Below are 15,410 nucleotides of genomic sequence, written 5' to 3' on the forward strand. Positions count from 1 at the left end.
ACCATGACACTATTTTGTTATCACTATTATAATTTTTTTTGAGAGGGAAAGAGAAAGGGGGGAAAGGGAGAGGGAGAGAGACTCTTAAGCAGGCTCCGTGCCCAGTGTGGACCCCAACACAGGGCTCAGTCTCACAAACCTGAGATCATAACTGAGCCAAAATCAAGGGTCAGACGCTTAACTGACAGAGCCACCCAGGCACCCCCATCACTATTATATTTAAAAACATTATTCTGGAAGTGTTGGACAGTTTTATAACAATGCAATAAAAATGACAAATATAATTACTAGAAAGGTGGATGATTTTAGCAATGAAAGACCCAACTGTGACTACTGAAATCTTCCAGAAATATTAAGGCAGTAAGCTAAATGGCTAGCTACACCAGCAAACAAATCACATACTGCAGTTAGAAATAATCTTAATAAAAATGCTCAGAGATAATATGGAGAAAACATGAAAATCCAATTAGAAGGTATATCAGACTCGAATAGATTGAGTCTTAACATATTCTGGGTACGAAATCTGAATATTTTCCATGTGTAACTATTTTAAATTAATGACTTAATTATAATTCAAATTGAATGCCATATAAAAATTGCTTTGGTACTATTCTAAGATATCATATCAGTAATAAAATTTCACAATCATAATGTGACTTTATTTTTCTTAGTTTTTATCATCTCAAGAGTTTTGGTTTAAAAAAAATTAATTTTTCTAGTTTGCCCCACTCTTCTGGACTTATTTTATTTTGCAGATCAATCTTGCAATCTTGACACTGCATAATTTAATTACCAATTGCAAAGCCATTTTCATAGTCATAATTGTATTCGAGGCAATATTTTTTGGTCAGGTCCTCTAATCTGCAATCAATGTCCTCAGCATCACTACAAAATGATGGGACCTGCAAATAAAAAATGAAGAGTATGAAATGTAAATTGCACCTCTATGTGCTCTGGATAAGCCCTTTGTTCTGTTGGCCTTCACATCTCTCTCTATTGGAGGGAGGACAGGACTAGAGCTCTGCATGCTCCTGGACAGACTCCCGTCCCTCGTCCACGCCCTCCCCTAAGGCCTCTGGTGCTTGTGGACCACCAGAATTAGTTCCAGGCCCTTTCTCTCTGTGCATGTCACTGAGCCCCAGAAGCCCAGGACCCCGGCATATCTCTTGTCTCTGAACTTTCACCCCTAATGGCTCTTTAGATCCCTTTCTCTGACTCTATCTCCCACCCATCTCTAAGTCCTCAGAACCTTCCTCTGCCCTCTGGAACTCCCAGTCATCAGTGAATCTCCTATTCTTTTTTTCACCTCTCTTTATGGTCCCTTCATCTTTGCTCTCAATAACACCCCACTTTCCAGTTTTCTTAGACCATGGGTGCAGAGGTGGAGGAAGTATCTTCCTCACTCTTCCCTGCGGTTTCCGGATCATGCTCCTGTACCCCTCCATAGAGCCTCACAGTCCTGAAGTTCATGGTATAGAAGGTGGCCCCTCTGTGTGTCAGCCACCTACAACCTTTCCCCATTCTGCATCACCCCCTCATTCCAAGAACATCCAGTAACTGTCCCTGTTATAATTCTTGGTGATTTCTATATCCACCTGACTAATCCTTCCATCACCTTGGCTTCTCACTTCCTTTTCCCCCTCTCCTCCAGTCTTCCAGCCTTACTTTGTTCCTTGCTGTCATGGTCATACCCTCAGACCTCATCATTACCAATAACTGCACCCTCTCCTACTCTCAGAAGTCTTTGACTTCATCAGATTTATAATCCATGGACCCTACCACCTCTTCATTGTCTCTCAGTCCGACGTCTTCACCTCCTTGTTTATCCGTCTTAGAGTCTATGGCTCATCACCAGGAATCACTCCCTCACGTGCACCCACTTCCATCGTTTGTCTGTAGAACCCATAACCCTAGTTAAACTAATTGCTCTGCTTTCTCTACACGTGCACCCATGTGGTTAATTACAGCTTGAGAGAAAATACAATCCTGCTTCCTGCCAATCCTACCACCTTTCTTTAGCACATTTGTTTGTGCTTTCCTAGAAAATTATTTTACACCATCAACTCCCTTTCCAAACCTCAACAACTCCTCCCCATCCTTACTCTCTCAGCTGATCACTCTGCATCTTTTTTCCACTGAGAAAATAGGAGAAGTCAGAAAAAATCCTTTGACACACTTCTACCACCATGGGTACCCACTGTGCATCCGTGTCCCTGTGTACCCTACCTCCTTGGCTCCCCTCTTTCTCTCACACTGGACATCAATTCTACTACAACTGAATCTACCCTTAGCATCTATCCAAAATCTAAGCTGCCTACTCTGTTAGGGATACAAATATGTTTATAACACATTTCCTTTGAGATGCTCAACACAAGTTAAATACATTGTTTTGCTTTCCTATAAACAGTGGAAGAATCCTAAACAAAAATGCATGGAAAAGAAAATCCTTTTAATGTTCAATTATCTCATCATAAAATAAATACAATCTACAATGGCATTTTTGTCATACTTTAAATAACAAAGCAGACATTTTCAAACCACATGGACCTCACGCTTCTCTGGCTTTCTGACTCAGAATGTTTTAAAAAACTCAAAATGTTTTAATAAAGATTCACTTACAATTCATTCCAGAAGTCCAAAACCTATGAGCAATTCTAAATATTAAGAGCAAGTTTGCATTACAGAGAGGCGGGAAACCATCAGGACACGGAATTCCAGTGGCAGGTTACCCTAAGAGGCTATGAAAAGCTCAACAGCATCCTTTAAAATCCGACAAACAATAATGCTGACATACCATTTTCCCCAGGGTAGTCTCAAATGCTTCAGAAAACTTCTTCAACAGATCTGTATCATCACAACGAGTTGCTTTGTACAGCATCTCAAAGGATTTGAACCCATGATTTGCAAAACGTTTTACTGGAAAATGTTAGAGAAAACAGTTTCAGTTGGTTAAGTGTTTTCAACACTAAGATTTAATTGTCTTTGGAATAACTGTAACTTAGGACTTTGATTCTAAAATGATTTGTGGGATTTCTATAAAAACAAGAGATGACAGTTAAGAAAAACTTCTAGGCATTAATTGATCATAATAAACCATGAGTCAAGTGGCACTGTACCCAGTTATCCAGTGATGAGGTTTGCTTTGATATATTATTCTTTAGCTTGCAATCACATTAAGAAAATGAACATTAAGGGAAAAAGAGATTTAAACATTTTTAAATTATATTTCTGGGAATTTTTGAAAAATCCTGCCTTGGTCAAAGATATCTTTTATGTTTACATAAATTTGTATCATATATGTTTCCATTATATTTTTAACCAATATACACTGAAAATTTTCTAAATATGATGGACAATCATAATCCTTGAAAGTGTAATTCCCACAGAGGACTCCTTCTTGGATCAGAAACTTGCATGGTTAGGCACAGCAAGATGTCCCATAATATTCTGAGACAATGACCCCTAATAACATCAGCATTAAAATACTACTGTCTCAATCTGTGACAGAGGTGAGTGATACTGTAGAACTTTTAATTACTACCCAAATTTGTGGGAAAAAAATAGCTCAAGTAATTGAGCTTTATTCTTTTTCCAAGACATTGGCATTTAAACTCCATCTATGGTACTGAATCAAGAATCATTCCAAAGAATATTTATTTACACCAGACAAAGATATTGGCTATTTTTATAACAATACATATATTTAAGATTATAGAATAGCTCTAAATCTAAATCAGACCTAAAGAGATTGTAACTGACCTTTCCCCATCACATATCATGGATCCTACTTTAAATATAAGCTCTTCTGCAGACTATGAGACTATAAGTTCAAGTTTATGGATCAAGAACAACATGCTGACAAGTCTATTTCTGGTAGATAACAAGGAGAGGGCCAAGATGGGTTTGCCTTAAACAGAATCTTGTCCTGTAGCAATCAATAACCAGACTCTGATGGGCCAACATTTTAAATCAAGGGCTGAACATTTCTCTTACTCACAAACATTTCAAATTCATGGCACCATCTTTTAAGTAAGCTCTATGCCCAATGTGGGGCTCAAACTCATGACCCCAAGATCAAGAGTTGCATGCTCTACTAAGTGAGCCAGGCAGGTGCCCCTCATGGCACCATTTTTCACTCATGAAACCCAAACCCTATAGTAAGGCAGTTTTCCTCTTAAATGTTCAGAAATCTACACACACGCAAACCCACACACACATATACGAAAGGAGTCCAGGAAGAAATTAAAACTTACTAGCACAGTCTGGCCATTCAGTGGAATATGGTGGCTTCCAGATTCCATCTTCATAAGCACAGTAATACTTCTCAGTAGACCCTTCTGTGAAATCATAGCCCTCTGAGCAACTTAATGTGCAGTTAACTCCAGCACTATCTTGAGTACATATAAAATCCCCATTTACAGGTGTAAATGGAACTTCACAGGGAGAAGCTGCATAAAAAAAAATGTACCATTATTTACAGTGGTATAAACAATATAACTAATATAAATTAAATTCTATGAGTCTAAGCTGAATTTTGAAAAGGACTCCTCCTGTCCACCAGCACTCCTAGAAAAACTATCATCATAAATCCTCAGTGTGGGAACGTGACAACATATGCCTCTTGGTTCCTAGGTGGGCACAGTTGAAAAGCTGTACCTATGTATGATTAGAGGTTGTGCATATATTTTATAAATGCTAAGTTATTTCTGATTTGGGGTTGTTATTTGTGGCCTTCCTATAATAAGAGTGAAAACTAGATAGCATTATGTAGCAAGTATATTTTCAGAGTCTGTCTCCTCAACTCTTCAAAATAGAATTATGACAGTAACATTTTGTACTTTTAGTGAAAATGTTAACAAAATGTTAAAGACTACTCTTGAAGAAAATATTTCTATGTATCATGAAGTGAAGCAATTACAATGGGAAACGTAAATAAGATCTGTCATTATACTTACTTTACGAATCTACTGTACACAGTCCATTTTCTCTCACAAAATATAGTAATTACATATAGCAAATGTCAACGAGATTTCTGGAGGTTTATGAAGGGAATACCTTTTATGACAATGTGGATGTCACAGCTTCTGTTATTGCCCGAGGGATCGGTGGCTGTATACCGTACTAGAGTCTCCCCGTGAGGGAGAAGGTCTCCTGGTGAATGGCTCCTGGTGATGAGCAATACGGCCCCTAGAGAGGAAAGAAGGGACCTAGTTTTGGGGTGACTGGTCTGCAGTCACTTTATCAGTTCCTGTATTTGATTTGAATTTTCATTTTCTCTTTATACAAACCAGCTGGGCATTCAATTTATGTTGACTTGGTCACTAGTAAAAAAATAAAAGATGCAATATTTATGCTGTAACATAGAAGTATTAGACTCAAAAATCTCATCAGAGTAAGGCATTCTTGCTAAATAAATGATTTTCCTTGAGTAGATCAGTCTATTGGCATATTGGAAAATTTTTTAAATTCTTTACTTAAATTCGATTTAGTTAGTATATACGATATTATTAGTTTGAGGGGTAGAATTCAGTGATTCATCAGTTGTATGTAACACCTGGTGCTCATTACATCAAGTGCCCTCCTCAGTGCCCGTCACCCAATTATCCCTACCCCTCACTCACCAATAGCGGAAATTTAATTAAGAAATTTATTTAATTTGCCTTTTTAATTGTTGCTTACTGGGTTTTAGTGAGACCTTTAACATGAACTTCAACTGTATTTGCTCATTTTTTTTTTCTGCTTTCCTATGAACTTTTCTGATTTTAGGGGCAGATGTTGAAGAAATGAGTATGAACACGAACTCTACTAACAATATTACTAAAATGCATAGTTTATGCCTTCAGGACAATGTAAACATAGAGACTCAATGAATAGGTTTAATAAATGTGCACTGGAGACTGAATGAAGGGAACCCCATGGATAGGTAATATTAGTAATATTAAATTATATAATTATCCTAGCATTAAAACATATTACCTTATATGATTATTCATTCTACTTAGACAAGATGCAATTTGCTTTTCATTTCTTTTATCCTTTTTAAAAGTTTTTAAAAATGAAATACAATTCAGTGTTAACCATGCTGACCACAAAGTCTCTGCGTCTGCACCTGAGTTGTCTGAGAACTGAGGCTCATCCCATGTTGCAGGATACTCCTTCTCTGAGACTTGAATTGGAGGTGGGGATCTGCACCAGTCTATGCTAGGTGGTTCTACATCTAAAAAACAGGAAAGCAGAGAAAGAAGTTACAACTGATATTCAAAAATGACAAGGGGGTGTGCAGAGGAGAACTGAAGTCTACTTGTGCTGGCAGAGAACCTTGACCTTGTTAAGCTGGCCCTGGAGCCCCCTTTGACAATGAGATTTGTGGTAACCCTGGTCTCAAGGCGAAAGAAAGAGCTGAGTCTTGTTATGCTGCCCTCTCCCTGTTAAAGAGGAAATACTAGGTTCCTAAAATCACCCTGAGCACAGCCATGTAAAAGGCAATTCTGGGGGCACCTGGGTGGCTTAGTTGGTTAAGTGTCCAACTCCTGGTTTTGGCTCAGGGCATGATCTCAGGGTTGTGAGATCGAGCCCCTAGTGGGGCTCCACACTCAGCACGGAGTCTGCTTGACATTCTCTCTCCTTCTCCCTCTGCCCCTCCCCCGATCACTCGCTATTTCTACCCCACCAAATAAATAAATAAATAAATAAATAAATAAATAAATAAATAAAGCTTTAAAACAAAATAAAAGATTTTTTAAAAAGGCAGTTCTGGATGTGGTGGGCATTCTACCATGAGTAGTTGAGCTGATCGACCAGGAAGTGAAGAGAACCTTCCCAGAGAAGCAGAAGGACTGAAATGACCAAATCTCAGGCTAGGCAAATTTAAGGGACTTATCTGAGGTCATTATGCTAGAAGATTGTAATCACGGGCATTAAGACCAAGATATCTCTCTACATGATAAACGAAAACACATACTCGGAAATTAAATGAACTGTATCTGTGAGAATATACAGATTTCTATTTTATGCTAAGTCTTTTCTCTTTTCCTCATGCTTGTCATTTCATTAGCGCAGTGCCTTTGGTTTACTACTTTTCGAGACTATAAATTCTGTTGACCTGTGATGAAGTCTCTCTTGCTCACAGTTAGCTTTTCACTGCAGAGCACAGCACCTGGTCCGTAACACATGCTCAAAAAAAGTTGCTGAATAAAGAAAAACGTGAAGAAATGCTCATTGGAGGTCTGTGCACTTGAAGGGTGCTGAATCAAGTCAATTCAGAGTTAAACTGACAAATCTGGCAGCATTTACTATTTTCCCAAAAGAAATTGCAAATAGGTATTTCCAAGATATTCTAAACTTACCTGATTCTGGACATTTTATTTTATTATTTTTTTAAAAAGATTTTATTTATTTATTTGACAGAGAGAAAGAGACTGCGAAAGAGGGAACACAAGCAGGGGGAGTGGAGGAGGGAGAAGCAGGCTTCCCGCGGAGCAGGAAGCCCTACGCGGGGCTCGATCCCAGGACCCCGGGATCATGACCTGAGCCGAAGGCAGACGCTTAATGACTGAGCCACCCAGGTGCCCCTGGACAAACATTTTAAAGCTGAACTGCAGGCATAAGAGAGCACCAAGACTCAGTTAATTACCGTCAAAAGCACGGGAGGTAATGGCGGTCTCCAAAGGAGAGAGAAAGCCTATTTCAGAGCAAGTGAGGCAGCATTCCCTGGAACGCTGAGCAAAAGCATTCCTGCTTCCTCTCACTGATCAGTAAGATACCCACCCCCTGTCATCTAAGGAAACGAGAAAATGTGCGCTTTCAAATATTTTCTGTCTCTGTCTCTGTCTGTGTCTCTCTGCCCCCTCCCCCTCTCCTTCTCTCCCTTTCTCTCACCTTCTCCTGTTCCCTCTTCTTTCCCATTTCATCTCTCTTTCATAATCTGAAAATCCAGGGTCTAGCTAGACACTTGAGTACACATTTTACATTTCACCAGGCTGACTCTTCATTGTGAAAAATTAAAACTTGGCAAATGCTGAACCACAGTTCCATGTCTAAAATCACAGTATTATAGAAAACAAATCCAGCATATTTTTCATATGACTGGCAAAGTTCATGTTTAAAACAACACTGAACAAGCAATGGAAAAACCTAAGCACTATGAAATGAATTAGGCTGATTTTTACTTGCATCGTTTTTTATCTACTTTTACCCAAACCTGTAATTTCTAAGGTAAGGAGCCAGTCTGATATACATTAGTTATTTCAAGAAGTTATGTAAAATTCTTGAAATAAAATGAATTTAATGTGCTGAATTTTTAAACAAACATATTAAAATATATGAGACGAATATAGCAAAATGTCAATATGTTTATATAGAGCTTAACGTGCGTCAGGCACCAGTTCAAGTGGTTTATGAATTTTAACTAATTAAAAACCTCACAATAACCCTGTGATGTAATATGTTAATTAATTATATTTCTGGATGAAGAATCTGAGGCACAAAGAGGCTACTGTTCACAATGACTTTAAGTGGGAGAGTGGACTCAGATTGGGCTCAGAGTCTGTGCTCTTGACTACAGACTGCTACATATCCTATTACTGCACATATTACATCTTGGTGGTGGGTATCTGATATCTACTGAATAGCCACTGAATTGATTGAAAATACAAAGACGAATTGGGAGATGGGGCGGCAAACCAGCGCCCCCCTTCCAAAAGGACTGGTCTATAGCAGTGGTTGTAAGCGTGAAGAGACTAGGACAGATTTCAGAGACAACAGTAGATGAAACCAGCAGCACTGGGTAACTGACTGGATGCTGGTGATGGAAGGAAAGGAGTCAAGGATGACTTCCAGACTTTTGCCTGGTAGGTAGGTGACTGGCTGTGCCATTTTCTGAGCTGAGAAATATACTAGGTTTGGGTGAGTTTGAAATGCCTGTAAGACATCTACATGGAAAGCTCAGGAGGCAGTTCTATATATTGGTTTGAACTTCAGAAAAGAGATTGAGATAGAAATCTGAAAGTGGTCAGTTAACAAAATCACTGGGAAAACTATGGAAAGAGAAAGAGAAGAGGACTAGGCTGGAACCCTGGGGATGAGCCACGTTTGAAAGTTGGTCTGAGGAAGAGAAGCCATGTAGGAAAGAGATAAAGAAGAAATGAGAACAAAGGGTTGGGGAACCAAGAAAGACGGGTATCAGATAAGCTAGAGAAGGAGACAGTTTCAGTAAGTAGAGTGTGGTTAAATAATGTAAAATCTAGGGCACCTGGGCAGCTCAGTCGGTTACATTACGCATCTGCCTTCGGCTCAGGTCGCGATCCCAGGGTCCTGGGTTCGAGCCCCGCATCGGGCTCCCTGCTCGGCAGGGAGTCTGCTTCTCCCTCTCCCTCTGACCCTCGCCCTGCTCGTGCTCTCACTCACATGCGCTCTCTTTCTCTCAAATGAATAAATGCAAAATCTTAAAAAAAATTTTTTTTAAATCTAAGGAAAGATTATGTAAAATAAGAACTAAAAAGTGTGCAGTAGGAGTAACTCTAGAGATGACTGATAACTCTGGTGACAGTAGTTCATATGAGTGAAGGTGACAAGAGCCAGACACACTGAGTGACTTTGAAAATACATGGCCCTTGAGACAAAACAGATGGCAACCACTGGGGACTTTTCAAAAGACTCATATTGGAAGAAATCAAAGAGAGACAGCGACACATAAAGAGTATGTAGGTTTCAGAGAGGGAGGGGCTTGAGCAGGTTTCAAGGCCCATAGGGAGAATCAGTGGGAGGGAGTTGTTGAAGATAAAGGGGCAGCATAGCCCTTGGAGGGCTGGATGATTTTCACAAACCCACCCAAGTAATTTCACGACTTACCAATAACCTTGACATGGAAAGTGCAGCTGGCTTGGTTGCTGGAGAGGTCAACTGCTGTATATGTGATAGCAACATCTCCAATCGGGAAAAGGTAAGGTGGGGTGAAAGCTGGATGAACATGGATTGACACCTTTTAGAGATAAATGAATATATTGAAAGTTAAAGTTAATAGCAATGGTACTTTTTTTTAACTTAAATATTATTAGGAAAAGTGAAATTAAAAATGACACAATATTTCATACATATCGCAAATAGGAAAAAAGAATCAGGCACAGCCTTTCGTTGTGTTTCTTTCCAGATTATTGTTCTATTCACGTAGTTTATACAGTTGGTATACATATGAAATGTTGTTCCTTGTTTTTTAAACATAATATCTTAAAACATTCTTTATGTTGTTACATAGTCTTTAGAACTTAAGAAGACACTTAAATGTCTCCATGATTTTCTATAGAATAAATATATGCTAATTTAAAAAAATCTATTGAAGGACATTTAAATTGGCCCCAAATGGTCCCATTCTATTGATAGATAATACACAATTTCTTTCCCAAAACATGGTAATAACTTGCATTCCCATTTGTCAGTATTTGATAGTGTCTGTGTTAAAGTTCCCACTCTAAGTTCTCTACCCTATATTAAATACCATTATTTTTTGGTAACTCAAAAATATGACACCAGGTCATTTTTTTAATTCACAATTTCTTAATGCCTTAGACTAAGATTAAATTCTCATATGTTTGCAAGATATAAATATATTCTTTCTTTTTTGAATTATATGTTTGCCTTCTTAGTCCACTTGAAAATTATGATACAATATATTTATATTAATGTGTAGGTAATAAATATTCTAACCTTTCACAAGTTTGAAGCATTTGTCTCAAGTTTACTATTTGTCTTTTAATTTAGAAATTTTTTTTACTTTAAATTTTTTATTGTTGTTAATCACCATACATTACATCAGTAGTTCTTGATGTAGTGTTCCATGATTCATTGTTTGTCCATAACACCCAGTGCTCCATGCAGAATGTGCCCTCTTTAATATCCATCACCAGGCTAACCCATCCCTCCACCCCCTCCCCTCTAGAACCCTCAGTTTGTTTTTCAGAGTCCATCGTCTCTCATAGTTCGTCTCCCCCTCCAATTTACTCCCCTTCATTCTTCCCCTCCTGCTATCTTCTTCTTCTTTTTTTTTCTTAACATATATTGCATTATTTGTTTCAGAGGTACAGATCTGTGATTCAGCAGTCTTGCACAATTCACAGCGCTCACCATAGCACATACCCTCCCCAATGTCTATCACCCAGCCACCCCATCCCTCCCACCCCCCACCACTCCAGCAACACTCAGTTTGTTTCCTGAGATTAAGAGTTCCTCATATCAGTGAGGTCACATGATACATGTCTTTCTCTGATTGACTTATTTCACTCAGCATAACACCCTCCAGTTCCATCCACGTCATTGCAAATGGCAAGATCTCATTCCTTTTGATGGCTGCATAATATTCCATTGTGTATATATACCACCTCTTCTTTATCCATTCATCTGTCGATGGACATCTTGGCTCTTTCCACAGTTTGGCTATTGTGGACATTGCTGCTATAAACATTGGGGTACCTGTACCCCTTCAGATCCCTACATTTTTATCTTTGTGGTAAATACCCAGTAGTGCAATGGCTGGATCGTATGGTAGCTCTATTTTCAACTTTTTGAGGAACCTCCATACTGTTTTCCAGAGTGGCTGCACCAGCTTGCATTCCCACCAACACTGTGGGAGGGGTCCCCTTTCTCCACATCCCCGGCAACATCTGTCATTTCCTGACTTGTTAATTCTAGCCATTCTGACTGGTGTGAGGTGGTATCTCATTGAGGTTTTGATTTGGATTTCCCTGATGCCGAGCGATGTTGAGCACTTTTTCATGGGTCTGTTGGCCATTTGGATGTCTTCTTTGGAAAAATGTCTGTTCATGTCTTCTGCCCACTTCTTGATTGGATCATTTGTTCTTTGGGTGTTGAGTTTGATAAGTTCTTTATAGATTTTGGATACTAGCCCTTTATCTGATATGTCATTTGCAAATATTTTCTCCCATTCTGTCGGTTGTCTTTTGGTTTTGTGGACTGTTTCTTTTGCTGTGCAAAAGCTTTTTATCTTGATGAAATCCCAATAGTTCATTTTTGCCCTTGCTTCCCTTGCCTTTGGTGATGTTTCTAGGAAGAACTTGCTGCAGCTGAGGTCGAAGAGGTTGCTGCCTCTGTTCTCCTTTAGAATTTTGATGGACTCCTGTCTCACATTTAGGTCTTTCAACCGTTTGGAGTCTATTTTTGTGTGTGGTGTAAGGAAAAGGTCCAGTTTCATTCTTCTGCATGTGGCTGTCCAATTTTCCCAACACCGTTTGTTGAAGAGACTGTCTTTTTTCCATTGGACATTCTTTCCTGCTTTGTCAAAGATGAGTTGACCATAGAGTTGAGGGTCCATTTCTGGGCTTTCGATTCTGTTCCATTGATCTATGTGTCTGTTTTTGTGCCAGTACCATACTGTCTTGATGATGACAGCTTTGTAATAGAGCTGGAAGTCCAGAATTGTGATGTCGCCAGCTTTGCTTTTCTTTTTCAATATTCCTCTGGCTATTCGGGGTCTCTTCTGGTTCCATACAAATTTTTGTTCCATTTCTTTGAAAAAAGTGGATGGTATTTTGATGGGGATTGCACTGAATGTTTAGATTGCTCTAGGTAGCATTGACATCTTCACAATGTTTGTTCTTCCAATCCATGAGCATGGAACGTTTTTCCATTTCTTTGTGTCTTCCTCAATTTCTTTCATGAGTATTTTATAGTTTTCTGAGTACAGATCCTTTGCCTCTTTGGTTAGATTTATTCCTAGGTATCTTATGGTTTTGGGTGCAATTGTAAATGGGATTGACTCCTTAATTTGTCTCTCTTCTGTCTTGTTGTTGGTGTATAGGAATGCCACTGATTTCTGTGCATTGATTTTATATCCTGCCACTTGACTGAATTCCTGTATGAGTTCTAGCAGTTTTGGGGTGGAGTCTTTTGGGTTTCCCACATAAAGTATCATATCATCTGCAAAGAGTGAGAGTTTGACTTCCTCTTTGCCGATGTGGATGCCTTTGATTTCTTTTTGTTGTCTGATTGCTGTGGCTAGAACTTCTACTACTATGTTGAATAACAGTGGTGATAGTGGACATCCCTGCAGTGTTCCTGACCTTAGGGGGAAAGCTCTCAGCTTTTCCCCATTGAGAATGATATTCGCTGTAGGTTTTTCATAGATGGCTTTTATGATATTGAGGTATGTACTCTTTATCCCTATACTCTAAAGAGTTTTGATCAAGAAGGGATGCTGTACTTTTCAAATGCTTTTTCTGCATCTATTGAGAGGATCATATGATTCTTATTTTTTTTTTTGTTAATATATTTATCACGTTGACTGATTTGCAGATGTTGAACCAACCTTGCAGCCCAGGGATAAATCCCACTTGGTCATGGTGAATAATCCTTTTAATGTACTGTTGGATCCTATTGGCTAGTATTTTGGTGAGAATTTTTGCATCCATGTTCATCAAGGATATTGGTCTGTAATTCTCCTTTTTGATGGGGTCTTTGGTTTTGGGATCAAGGTAATGGTGGCCTCATAAAATGAGTTTGGAAGTTTTCCTTCCATTTCTATTTTTTGGAACAGTTTCAGGAGAATAGGTATTAATTCTTCTTTAAATGTTTCGTAGAATTCCCCTGGGAAGCCATCTGTCCCTGGGCTTTTGTTTGTTGGGAGATTTTTGATGACTGCTTCCATTTCCTTAGTGGTTATAGGTCTGTTCAGGTTTTCTATTTCTTCTCGATTCATTTTTGGTAGTTCATATATCTCTAGGAATGCATCCATTCTTCCGGGTTATCTAATTTGCTGGCATATAGTTGCTCATAATATGTTCTTATAATTGTTTGTATTTCTTTGGTGTTGGTTGTGATCTCTCCTCTTTCATTCATGATTTTGTTGATTTGGGTCATTTCTCTTTTCTTTTGGAAAGTCTGGCCAGGGGTTTATCAATCTTGTTAATTCTTTCAAAGAAAGAACCAGCTCCTAGTTTCGTTGATCTGTTCTACTGTTCTTTTGGTTTCTATTTCATTGATTTCTGCTCTAATCTTTATTATTTCTCTTCTCCTGCTGGGTTTGGGCTTTATTTGCTGTTTTTTCTCTACCTCCTTTAGGCGTAGGGTTAGGTTGTGTATTTGAGACCTTTCTTGTTTCTTGAGAAAGGCTTGTATTTGCTATATACTTTCCTCTTAGGACTGCCTTTGCTGTATCCCAAAGATTTTGAACAGTTGTGTTTTCATTTTCATTGGTTTCCATGAATTTTTTAAATTCTTCTTTAATTTCCTGGTTGACCCATTCATTCTTTAGTAGGATGCTCTTTAGCCTCCATGTATTTGAGTTCTTTCCGATTTTCCTCTTGTGACTGAGTTCTAGTTTCAAAGCACTGTGGTCTGAAAATATGCAGGGAATAATCCCAATCTTTTGGTACCAGTTGGGACCTGATTTGTGACCTAGGATGTGATCTATTCTGGAGAATGTTCCATGGGCACTAGAGATGAATGTGTACTCCGTTGCTTTGGGATGGAATGTTCTGAATATGTCTGTGAAGTCCATTTGGTCCAGTGTGTCATTTAAAGTCTTTATTTCCTTGTTGATCTTTTGCTTAGATGATCTGTCCATTTCAGTCAGGGGGGTGTTAAAGTCCCCCACTATTATTGTATTGTTGTCAATGTGTTTCTTCGCTTTTGTTATTAATTGCCTTATAAAATTGGCTGCTCCCATGTTAGGGGCATAGATATTTACAATTGTTAGATCTTCTTGTTGGATAGACCCTTTAGGTAGGATATAGTGTCTGTCCTCATCTCTTACTACAGTCTTTGGTTTAAAATCTAATTTGTCTGATATAAGGATTGCCACCCCAGCTTTCTTTTGGTGTCCATTAGCATGGTAAATGGTTTTCCACCCCCTCACTTTCAATCTGGGGGTGTCTTTGGGTCTAAAATGAGTCTCTTGCAGACAGCATATCGATGGGTCTTGTTTTTTAATCCAATCTGATAGCCTGTGTCTTTTGATTGGGGCATTTAGCCCATTTACATTCAGGGTAACTATCGAAAGATATGAATTTAGTGCCATTGTATTGCCTGTAAGGTGACTGTTACTGTATATTGTCTGTGTTCCTTTCTGGTCTATGCTGCTTTTAGGCTCTCTCTTTGCTTCGAGGACCCCTTTCAATATTTCTTGGAGGGCTGGTTTTGTGTTTGCAAATTCCTTTAGTTTTTGTTTGTCCTGGAAGCTTTATCTCTCCTTCTATTTTCAATGACAGCCTAGCTGGATATAGTATTCTTGGCTGCATATTTTTCTCGTTTAGTGCTCTGAAGATCTCATGCCAGTCCTTTCTGGCCTGCCAGGTCTCTGTGGATAGGTCTGTTTCCAATCTAATGTTTCTACCATTGTAGGTTACATATCTCTTCTCCTCAGCTGCTTTCAGGATTTTCTCTTTGTCTCTGAGACTTGTAAG

At 38.8% G+C, this 15,410-nt stretch overlaps 1 protein-coding gene across 1 annotated transcript in view; it reads right to left on the reverse strand.

Moving 5' to 3' along the window:
* The window catches only part of SVEP1 (sushi, von Willebrand factor type A, EGF and pentraxin domain containing 1), a 193,149-nt gene that overhangs the window by 94,460 nt on the left and 83,279 nt on the right, over positions 1 to 15,410 (reverse strand). The window contains exons 9-14 of the mRNA XM_028108637.2: positions 9,850 to 9,979; positions 6,110 to 6,217; positions 5,056 to 5,187; positions 4,254 to 4,448; positions 2,795 to 2,916; positions 794 to 902 (exon numbers count right to left, since the gene is read on the reverse strand). Of these exons, the coding sequence (XP_027964438.2) occupies positions 794 to 902; positions 2,795 to 2,916; positions 4,254 to 4,448; positions 5,056 to 5,187; positions 6,110 to 6,217; positions 9,850 to 9,979 (796 nt within the window). The remainder of the gene's footprint in view (positions 1 to 793; positions 903 to 2,794; positions 2,917 to 4,253; positions 4,449 to 5,055; positions 5,188 to 6,109; positions 6,218 to 9,849; positions 9,980 to 15,410) is intronic.

Source organism: Eumetopias jubatus, unplaced genomic scaffold (assembly GCF_037043125.1).
Source record: "Eumetopias jubatus isolate StellerSeaLion01/CBP00866 unplaced genomic scaffold, mEumJub1_p1.0 scaffold_15, whole genome shotgun sequence".
Classification (NCBI taxonomy): domain Eukaryota; kingdom Metazoa; phylum Chordata; class Mammalia; order Carnivora; family Otariidae; genus Eumetopias; species Eumetopias jubatus.